This window comes from Chrysochloris asiatica, unplaced genomic scaffold, assembly GCF_000296735.1.
Source record: "Chrysochloris asiatica unplaced genomic scaffold, ChrAsi1.0 scaffold00052, whole genome shotgun sequence".
Lineage (NCBI taxonomy): Eukaryota > Metazoa > Chordata > Mammalia > Afrosoricida > Chrysochloridae > Chrysochloris > Chrysochloris asiatica.
Genome location: NW_006408570.1, coordinates 18,924,253 through 18,936,043, shown reverse-complemented (window position 1 = coordinate 18,936,043; position 11,791 = coordinate 18,924,253). Strand labels below are relative to the sequence as shown.

Here is an 11,791-nt window from a genome sequence, read left to right as displayed (position 1 = left end):
CATCTACTGGCTACTGTGAATAATGCTGCTATGACCACTAATGTACAGATATCTGTAGGAGTTCCAGCATTTAAGGATCAAACAGTAGTTCTAGAAGCCCTGATGGGAAAGTGCGCTAAGTGTTGGGCTGCCAAGTGCAAGACTGGCAGTTCAAACCCACCAGCCACTCTGAAGATGAAAGATGAGGCTGCCTGCTCCCACAAAGATGTACAAACTCAAACCCTATGGTGCAACTGTACTTTGTTCTACAGGGTAGCTATGCGTTGGACACAACTCAGTGTCAGTAAGAAAGTTATTCTAACTTTAACTTTTTATGTTTATGGTAACATCTATGTTTAACAATATCCAAATTTACCTTTCTTTGCCAAACTTTCCACAGTGGTTACATTTTACACCCAATTTGCTACTGTGGATTTTATGATAACTGAAAAGCACTTAGTTACAAACTACTAATATTTCGAAAGAAAACTTACTGTCATCTCTCCACCAAAGCATTCGGAGGCAAGTTGGGCAGAATCAAAAGGTTTCACCTCAGCGTCATTAAAAAGATACCTAAAACAGAGAATATAGTATTGATCAAACCTATCCATGCTAAGTATCCTTGTTTATGTCTGCTTTTCCTTTAATATATGATATTGTTGTTGTTATGTGTCGCTGAGTCGATTCCGACTCATAGCAACCCTGTACAGGGTTTCCAAGGCCGTAAATCTTTACGGGAGCAGAAAGTTTTATCTTTCTCCTACGGAACAACTGGTAGTTTCGAACTGCTTGATAAGTTATTTCATGAGGTATATTCTAGCCATGCTTAATTTTAAAACTGTATTCTACAAGAAATTTTACAACACAATCACAACGACATTAAATTCTGAAATATCATTTATAACCTAGGATTGAGAAGAAAATTTCAAATAGAAAGGAATAAAAAGTTTGCTTATAAATAACATGTAAAGCTACTGGACAGAAAAGATTAAAAGATGGGAGAACTTTCAAAGATACCATTTCAAAATTCATGATAAAAAAAGAATAAAAATATAATTACTGAAAAATATTCTAATAGATTTCAAAAACAGAAAAACACATGGATATGATGGCTACAGGGGTGAGGAATAGTTGAATGAAACTATTCTGTATGTTTTATCCAAAATAATACCTCTAATATTTAGAACACCATGTTGTACACAAATAGTTCCTATACAAGAGATTCTGCCTAGAATTTGAAGACCAAAAATCAGTGAGTTACAGACTAATTTCTTAATTTTCATTCATTAACTTGAGAAAAGGTGGTAATAATAGGAGGTGGGGGCAGAAGAGAAAATTAGAAGTTATGGTGAACAGTATGTGGAGCATTCAGGTAATTTCTGACTGTCAAATTTAAGGACTTTGTGGTTACCCTATAGAATGCATTCAGAAAACAGTTTTCAAATAAGTGAAGAGACAGATAAGGTTTGAGATGTGCAGTGCTGTATATAAAACTTTGTGTGTTAGTTTTATTATAAAAGTAGTTGTGACATTCTTAAAAGAATCTGAAGATGCATAAAGTTTAAAAACAACTGATTCATGCTATCTTTTGAAAGTCCCTTTGATTTAAATTTTTTTTCTGTTCCCTGTCTTTAACTTTCTGGAAAATTTTTAGAAAATTAAAAACAGACAGCCTTATCATAAACTTACACTTTAAAAACTACAAATAATAATTTAAAAAAGTAACAAAATATCTAAAACTCACCATTTATTGTTTTTATAAGCATGTGGGTTCACTATATCTCTGATGAAGCTGTAATAATGACCACCATCTGCTGTTCCTGTGTGGACAGTCACTCCTATTAAATCATACTCATAGCTCTCGGTGTCTTTTGAATGATCACTGACTTCCTTAAAACCTGGAACAATTTACATGAAATAATAGCAATCATTCTGAAAACAGCAAAAATGGTAACCGACTTTATATAATTGACAAACTATAAATGAAAACAGGCACAAATACTTCTAATATTAAAACAGGAACAAAAAAAAAACTATTATAAACAATTTCTTACTTTAAGGAACATATGTATAGTACAAATTACTTAAAAAATAAAGACATATGCCAGTACATAATTATGGCACATAATACTATATGAGGCTAAGCCCCAAAGTACTGTTATGAGGGTTCCAATTCATACATGCGTGGATTTAGTCCAAAGAAAATGAGTTTAAACATTTCTCTGTGACCAGTGGGTGAATACAGAAAAATTCTCTCAGTTAATACACCTAGTCTCAGGAGATCTGCTGGGCTAGTTAAACTCAAAGCAGAGAAATCACTTCAGCAGGTTATGGTGATTGTTTTTTGGAATTCCAAAGGGACACTACTGATAGATTTTGGGTTGAATGAACTGTGAGTTGCAGCTCAATATAAAGAAGACAAAAATCCTGACCACTGGACCAATAAATAATATCCATATAAATGGAGAAAAGATTCAAGCTGTCAAAGACATCATTTTGCTAGATTAACCATCAACATTCAAGGAAGCAGCAGTCAAGAAATTAAACTACATTAGGCAAATCTGCTGTACAAGATCTCCTTTAAGTGTTCAAGAGCACGGTATTTTTAATAAATAACTAATACACATGTAAAACTTGGACAGTGATAAGGAAAACCATAGAAGAATTGAGGCACTTGAGTTACAGTGTTGTAGGAGGAAAAGAACAAACTAATCTGTGTTGGAAGAAGTAGAGCCAGAATACTTCTTGGAAACCAGGGTGGCCAGACTTCATCTCTTATACTTTGTACATACTGTCAGGAGGGACAAGTTTCTCTTCTCGAAATCTGTGTTTAGTATCTCAAATAACTCTTTATAGCAAGTTTTTTTTTTGCCCTTTTCTGGTTCTCAGTTCATGACAGTCAACTGTACAGTCACATGGGTCCATCTACAGACACACAGACACATGCACCCTCACACAAACACATTCCCCACCCTGGCACACTCATTCTCCCTCCTATCGCACACTTATGGAAATGGGTCTGAGAGATGTTGTCCTTGGCGGGGTTGCCACTCATGGTGGCATCTCCCTAGGGCTCATTCCTCTCAGGATCACTCTTGGAGCTTGGTTCTGGTGAGTAGCAGAAGCCCTCTGATTTCACGAGCACATTTCTCCTGTCCCCAGGCTGAAGTCCTTGCTCTCTCAGAAGTCCCAAGATTCCAGCCACCTTAGCCCTGCCATCGGACTGAGGAGGTTCTGGGCCAGGGGACCAACTATCCCATAAGCCAGCGGGTGGAAGAGTTAGAAGCTACAGGTAGTTCCCAGAAGCAGGCTCAGGATTTCCCCCACATGGGTGCAGCTGGCCAGGCACCAGGCACCAAGCTGCAATAGCTTGTTCCAGAGAATCCCTGCCAGCATGCAGGAGAAGAGCATGGCTGGGTAGTGGTGGTAGAAGTAGAGGATTCAGGCCATCAAGAAGAATGGGAAGTAATGGAGCATCCAGCCAAGCAGGGCCTGACCGCCTGCTTGCAGTAGGACCTGGGACAGCCCTTCCACCTCCACTGGCAGGTGCACCCATCTCTGCACAGCCACAGCAATGAGGCTCCCTGTAAGGAGGTAGAGGACAATGCTCAACAGATTCAGCCACGAGACCACTGGGTTGCCAAGCAGGTAAGACTCAGAAGTCCCTATCACTGACTTTTGAGAAGCGCAGGTCCTGGTATTTGATGGGCCAGTGTCAGGGTTTGGAGGTAAAGTCACTGTCCTTGGGTTTGAGGCCACTGTTCCCCCAGAACATGACCATGTGGGACTCCAGCAAGATATCAGGAAAACTGGGCTTCAGCACATCCAGAGTGATGTTTGGTAGTTTGGGATTGAAATGGTCCTCCATATTCCAGATGGAGTTGAGGGTTTCCTTCAGGTATGGAGTGCAAGTAACTTCCAAGTGCTCCCAGCCCCACTTGGGCAGGACCTTTCTTGAGGAGCCCAACACATAATTGGTGACCAAGTGGATCAGGTGAATTTGACTTCTTAGTACTTCCAAATTTTCTGTTTACCACCTCAATCCACCAGAAATCATTTGAGTCCCCTGTACCATTTATGCCATAGCCAGTAGCCTGATAGTGCTTCCAGGTCAGGGGGGCCTTGTGATAGTGGCTATGCAAGTTCCAAGAGGTCTCTTTGTGTTCTAGTCGAATGGAGTCTCCATGTCTCACAAAGTCCACTGGAAATGATGGATCTAGGGGATCTGCATTTGTGTTATGTTTCTTGATAATCCACAGGTTGTTGCAGTCCTATGCAAATACGTAGTGACCTGCTGCTGCCGGGTACCATAAAACTGGAGAAGGTATCGTGTTTGGTAAAATGGAGTGTTGCAGACAATGAGTAAGAACTTCAACGAGATGGATTGTCACAATGGCAGCAGCAATGAGCTCAAACATAACAATGACTGTGAGGCTGGTGCAGGACTTGGGCAGGGTAGCAGGGTTTTGTTCTGTTGTGCACAGGATCACTATGAGTCAGTACCAACTTGATGGCACCTAACAACAACCACTAATCATCTGTCAGTTTGTCGTACTGTGGTGGCTTGTGAGTTGCTGTGATTCTGAAAGCTATGCCACCAGTTAATTTAAATACCAGCAGGGTCACCAATGGTGGACAGGTTTCAATTGTTGGATAACAAGCTATGGACAATATTGCGAAATATGAGTATTTTGGAACACTGTGCTCGTGAGGAATCTGTACATAGACCAACAGGCAGTTGTTCGAACAGAGCATGGGAACACTGAATGGTTTAAAAGTAAGAAAGATGTGAGACAGGGTTGTATTCTTTCACCATACCTATTCAAACTGCATGCTAAGCAAATAATCCGAGAAGCTGAGTTCTATGAAGAAAAACGTGGCATCAGGATTAGAGGAAGACTCATTAACAATCTGATATGCAGATGATATATCCTTGCTTGCTGAAAGTGATGAAGACTTAAAATATTTACTGATGAAGACTGAAGAGCACAATCTTTGGTATGGATTGTATCTCAATGTAAAGAAAACAAAAATCCTCACCAATGAACCAATAAACAACATTCTTATCAATGGAGAAAATACTGACGTTGTCAAGGACTTCATTCTTTTTGGATCAACTATCAGTACTCATGGAAGCAGCAGTCAAGAAATCAAATGACGTATTGCATTAGGCAAATCTGCTGCAAAAGACCTTTCTAAAGTGCTGAAGAGCAAAGATGTCAGCTTGAGGATTCTAAGGTGCGCCAGACCCAAAGCTATGGTATTTCCAATAATTTCATACACATGTGAAAGCTGGACAGTGAATAAGGAAGACCATAGAAGAGTTGATGCTTTTGAGTTATGGTATTGGAAGAGAATATTGAAAGTGCATGGGCTGCCAAAAGAACAAACAGATCTGTGCTGGAAGAAGTGCAGCCAGAATGCTCCTTGGAGGCCAGGATGGCCAAACTTTGTCTCTCATTCTTCGGACATATTGTCAGGAGGGACCAGTTGCTGGAGAAAAATATCATGTTTGGTAAGGTAGAGGGTCAAAGAAGAAGAGGAAGACCCCCAAGCGAGATAGACTGCCAAAGTGGCAGCATCAATGGGCTCAGGTGCAGCAACAATTGTGAGGTTGGTTCAGGATCAGGCAGTGTTTCATTCTGTTTTGCATAGGGTCACTATGAATCGGTACTGACTTGATGGCACCTAACAACAACAACAACAATAAAAACAAAGGTGGAATCTTGATAGATTTCCTTTAAGGACACAGGATGCTCATGGGGGCATATTTGGAAGCAGCTTTAAGAAAAGGGAAAAACTTCAATGATGAAAGAAAGACCAGAAAATTTCCATTAAGAAATTTTTTTTCCTATCATGAAAAGGCTGTGCTAAAGAATTTCAGAATGAAACCTTATCTCATCTACCCTATATCCCTGATCTTACTCCTTTCAAGCTTTTTGTTCCCCAAACTCAGGGAATATTGAAAAGGGACACAACTGGAGTATCTCGAAGATGCCAAAAACATCATTTTGATCTAGAATAAATTAAAGAGCACAGAATTTTTCAAGAAAGGGTTAGAGAGATGAAAACACCACCTTTAGAAGTTAATATAGACCAAAATGGAGGATATGTTGATAAACAGTAGTTTCACATTTTGATATTTTGTCTATAATAAAGTTTCTGGTTTTGTGGCAATACTTTGTGACTTACCATTTTATATATAAAGTAATTTCTCTTTATAATGTACTTGACTAGATCTTCTTAAATAAATGATATAAAATGATTCATTCTGTTTTATCTTATTAGGAGTCGGTTTATACAAGGCATGAAAAAGCATTAACATATTTATGCCTTTTAGTTTCACACTTAAGGAAAATGGATCACTGTATTGGTAATATGCTTCCAACTGCAATTAGAAAACACTAACTATTAAGAGCTTCAGGCAGACAAACTAAACAAATTATGCACACTTCATGACCCCAAGTATTAAAATCTAAAGGCAATAAAAAATACCAAGGAAAAAAATTACAGAATGTTTTAATCAAAAGTTCGACGATTTATGATTTGTATTCCTAGCACCACAGAGAAAGGAAAAAAGTTGAATCAGGACAAAGGAAGTTAGAGCAGATTCAGTTACCTTGAGTGCAGTGTAAACTGGAAAGTGAAGTGGCAGGTGGACAGCAGGAAAGGCAGACAGTGTCACAGTAACCCTACCCTGTTATAGTTTTCTAAAGAATCTAACAACTAGGATTCACACATACAATGTGTACTACCTTAATTGTCTCCATATTTTTAAACTTCTTTTTTCATATGGCCATTTGTGTATGGCAACTTACATACACAAATTCCAATTTTAAAAACTCCTTCCCTTCACTCTGTAGCCTTTCATGCCTATGGTCACCCATTCCCTCTTCGATTTTCAAAGGGCTCTCAAAAGAACAGCCTGTACTGCTTGCTCACAATGCTCATCTCCCACTGAGTACAAATAAAACATTTCTGGGATGCTTATAAGGAGTCCTGGTGTGGCGCAGTGGGTTAATGAGCTGAACTGCAAAGCCAGTCTGAACTGCAAAGTTGTCAGTTCAAGCTCACCAGCTGCTCCTTGGAAACCCTATACAGTGTCACTATGTCGGAAACAACTCAACAGCACTTAATATTAACTGTCAGATTCTGTGATACAAAAATTAAAACATGGTACTTTTTTAAAGTATGGTTTCAGACTTCAAAAAAATTTAATAGAACTGTTTAAACAGAATACTATCATTGAATGACAATGCACAGAGGAGACTGTAATCATTGCACTGAAACAATGGCTGTAAAACTGATGTTCTCCTATATAAACTAACACTCAATTCACAATAAAAACTACAAAAAAAAAATTATCATGATCCCTATTATATAATATTATATAACTTTTTTGGTTAAAGAAGAATGGAAGATGCAAGAACTGGACCCTTTCTTTTGTTACCTATTTCCATTTCTCACACTTAATGGTCAAGAATGATGCCGTATACCAAAGTTTGAAAACCACTGGTTTTATGTAAGTAACAGTAATTTGGGGTATATACTTATGAACTAAATGCCATCTCTGACTTGTTATTGACCTTCCAATTGCAACACTCAAATGAATTTGTTCCAGTGAAGATAACTGAAGACATGCTAGATGATTTTCAGTCTATTCTTTCTTTTTAAAAAACATTTTATTGTGTCTGGGGTGAAAGTTTACAAAGCAAATTAGCTGCAGTCCATTCAAGGAAGCATTCTTCTTCCTTTTTCTTCACTGGGTTCCCGTTTCAATTCGTCTACCTTTCTTGCCCCTGCATGCCTTCTGAATTGTTTTTGGCAAAGGTTGCCCTTATCATCTAGTATGGTTCCCAGTTCCGAGGAGTATGTTCCTCACAAGTACTGTTTACTTTTTAAGTCTGTCAATTGTTTGCCTAAAAGGGGATTCCTGGGCATGAATTAAGTTGCAGGTTTGAAAGGCAGCTAAAGGTCAGTCTTGGAGGGTTTCACAAGTTCTTTGTTAGATCAGTAAGTCTAGACGGTCTGTTTTGTGATATTGAGTTTTGCTCTACATTTTTCTCTTAGCAATTGATAAGAGACCAATAATTGTTTGTTAGATGGCCACTCAAAAGCTTTCAAGATCCTAATCGCTACTGAGCATCATTCTTGACTCTTCCTCCTCCCCAATTAAAATGCAACCTCCATGAAACCAGAGACCTTGCTTCATCTGTTGTCACTGTGTCTACACTATATTATAAGAGTAGCAGAAGTTACGGTATTTATTTCAGTGAATTTCTTTGGTTTGTGTTATTCACTAACCATAAAGTTCTATTAAGTATATAGTATTACTTCTCTATTCCTACTGGTACTGTATCGTATCCCAAGCACCATCTTTTATGAGGTTTACCTGAATGGCCTCCCTTTAGTCCTTAGATTATCTTCTAATTCTTTTCTATCACTACAGTCAGAATGATCTTTCCCAAATCCCATGTCTTTCAATGGTTAAGACTTACCCACTAGACTTAAGGCTCCATAGGAGCAGCTTCAATGTTTACCTTGTTTATCAGTGTGTCTCTAATGCCACACAAAATGCCTAAAATAATATTTATTAGCTAATCAATCTAATGTATTTTATTATTTTTAGAAATATTTACCTTTCTAAGATTTTATTTATTTTCACTAAACCTTTTGTCAGCAACAACTTAAAAATTATAACTATCTTGTTACGGAGATTTAAACAAAGACAGCAAAGAAAAGAAAAGAAAATTACCTTCTTTTCTGTCACTCTTTCCCATAAGAAAATCTTCAGTATAAGGTGTCATATCCAAACGTAAAGGGAAGGAAAAGTGTGTATTCACCTTCTCTTTCATCATAGTAACCATGTTAAATGTATATCGCATAGTATTGAAACTCAAAATACGAGGCAATTTCTTAAAACATGCCCTAAAAGACAAATATTAGAAAATACTTATTAAAAAGTTTTCCTGTGTCTAGTAAGAAAAAACAAAAAAGGGTAGCAAAATGTGGTAAACATTGTGATAATACACGCAAGCTATGGAAGCACAAAAAGGAGTCACAATGTCCTTCATAGCCAACAAAGACTTTGAGCCAAATGTCTGTTGTTGTTTTTTTCTCCTTAAATAATAATGATAAATGTATTTATGTTTGTAAAACTGCAGTTTGGTTATATCATTTAGTATATGTATGACTCTAAGCAAACAAGTTACTTAATCTCTCTGAGCTTAATTTCAATTTTGCAAAATGGAAACCTACCCAATATTATACTTAACACATTTCTTGGCAAATTCACAGCATTCACTAAGTGCTGCTTGCTACTTGCAGCTGCAACAGCAGCAACTTAACTGGTTACTTCAATCTTATGGTACATAACATTCTTAGTTCAAGTTTATAAAACAGTTTTTGGGAGATTGGAAAATGATGAGTTTAAAGAAGCGGATAGAAATCAAATGATAATGAAGCTTGAGCGTGCTGGTAGAAAATGAACTTTATTATGGAAGCTATGAAGGTCACTTAAGGGCTGAGGGTGCATAGTGGTTACCATTCATTAAAGCAGAAGAGGTAAACACTAGGGTGCTTCAAAAAGTTTGTGGAGAAATGGAACTAAAAGATGCTAATGGAATTAATTTTCCCAGAAACTTTCTGAAGTCTCCTCATAGACCTGTAGTGACTGGAATTTACCTTTTGAGTCTATGGGCATACTGAATCACTGATATACACAAGTAGGACAGTTGGCATAGTACCAAGAAGCATTCTGAATGAGGTATTTTGGGACTCATTAGCATAGAAAACTGATGGTATTATGGTTAATGAAATTACTTTGGACAAATGAATAGATTTAGAAACCTAAAGTTTGCCAATAGAGTAGATAATCCTGTAGATGATAATATTTCTGTTTGCTCACAATGTGTGTATTTTGTCCATGCACAATGTATAAAAGTATTACAAGAACACAAAACATCAAGTAACTACATTGCTTGGGAAGAGACAGCCATCTCAGAAAACAATATAATCAATTTAGACAAAAGGGAATGTTTCAAAATTTCAAGCTATGAAGAATGACAGATTTACTCAACAAGTTTTTTCCAAAGAGATTCTACAAAGAACTTCAGTGTTTCAATGATCTTTTATGGTCTACTTACTTATATGTTCTATATAGTATAGCTATTTATCATTGTTGTTATTGTTAAGTGCTGTTGAATCGGTTCTAATAGCAACCGTGTATAAAGTTTTGGAGGCTGTAAATCATGGCAGGAGCAGAAAGCCTCATCTTTCTCCTGGCAGAGCAGCTGGTGAGCTCGAACTGCTGACCATGTGATCCTTAATCCAGGGCTTAGCCTACAGAGCCACTGTGCTCCCTCTTAACCTATCCTAATTATCACCAGATAAAGTCTGTCTTTGTCATATAAAACTACACAAGCAACTATTCTTTCACTTGAGTAAATACATCATACAGCTCTCCTGTCTTGCAATCTATCTGACTTCTAACCTGACATTGCGAAAAAGAATATCATTCCTTCTGAAGATATAATTATCAGGAAAAAACTAAAGTCTTTTATAATCTGCCTTAAAATATGCGCACATCTTTCATCTAGGAAAATCTTTTGTTTGACCCCAAAGTTCTTTCTAACATCCATGTTCCACACAGCTTTTTATTGCTAAACTTCTAAAAGGAATGGTCTGTATCTGATACCATGTATCCCAGGCAACCCAGCTTCAATCTGACAAAACAAACCACTAAACTACTTAAATAATTCAATGTTTTTACTTAGCTTTCTTTCATCTCTGTGGATTGACAGACTATACCTCTTCTTACTGAATTTCTGCTCCACTGTCTGGGTCACCAACATATTCTGATTCTTTTTGTTTCTCTCCATTGCCTTTTCTAGTGCATCTTTAGAACGGTTTAGGTCACAACTTTTGCAAATGCTCTATTCTTTCTCTGGTAGATGTTCTGGTAGTTTCTTTCAATGATGCAAACATTCCTCAAATTGGGGTTTCAATCATTTGATACTATTATAGGTAACCAATACTGTTTTCCATTACTTGCAAAAAAAAAAACTCTTTACTTAATGCAGACTGGCCTCATCTCTAATTTTTTTTACATAACAGGATAATTTATAGTCCTACACCATTAATTCTAATGACAAACTTGCCATGAAAGGTCCACTTGTAGAACCGAAACATAATAATCCTTAGACTCTGTCCTAAACTTGCCATCATTTGACTCTTAAATAACCTCTCACTTTAGAGATTTAGAGACATGTTTTTCCTATTCAAGATGAAACTCTTATACACTACTGAATACACAGAAGAGAATGAAGTAAAAGGAAAAAGAAAAAGCACCTGAAAAACTTCGGGGTGCCTCAAAGTAAACTGGAAAACTTGTGCATCATTTTATATTAAAAGTGTTTCAACGAATATTCTTTGAAAAAAGGACAAGTATGATATGGCAGAGAATACAGGAAAAACTCAAAAAACTATGTATATTCATTGTGAATCATAAAAGGACAATAATAAAGAGGTAAAAAAAGAAATGTAAAGAATTCTTCATAAAACTGACTAAAAATTTTGGAAGACAGAAGAAAAATATTTTGAATCATACACTAAAACTTGGATCATTGTCCTGACTTCCATGTTCCTGTCTCTAAAAATGAGACTTTGCAAATTCAGTGATTCTTATACTTTCTAGCATTAACTATATGGCAAAAGATATTATAATTCACTAATAAATGAACTAAAAAATTTCTGTATGAAATTTAGCTCTAAGCAGTTAATTTTATTAACATTTAAAATTAATTTGTTCCTG

At 36.9% G+C, this 11,791-nt stretch overlaps 1 protein-coding gene and 1 pseudogene across 1 annotated transcript in view; both read right to left on the bottom strand.

Annotated features, from left to right (window-relative positions):
* USP34 (ubiquitin specific peptidase 34) overlaps window positions 1–11,791 on the bottom strand; it is a 307,094-nt gene that overhangs the window by 70,438 nt on the left and 224,865 nt on the right. Inside the window, 3 exon segments of the mRNA XM_006862984.1 lie at window positions 474–552; window positions 1,724–1,877; window positions 8,735–8,907. Of these exon segments, the coding sequence (XP_006863046.1) occupies window positions 474–552; window positions 1,724–1,877; window positions 8,735–8,907 (406 nt within the window).
* LOC102817258 lies at window positions 3,160–6,866 on the bottom strand (annotated as a pseudogene).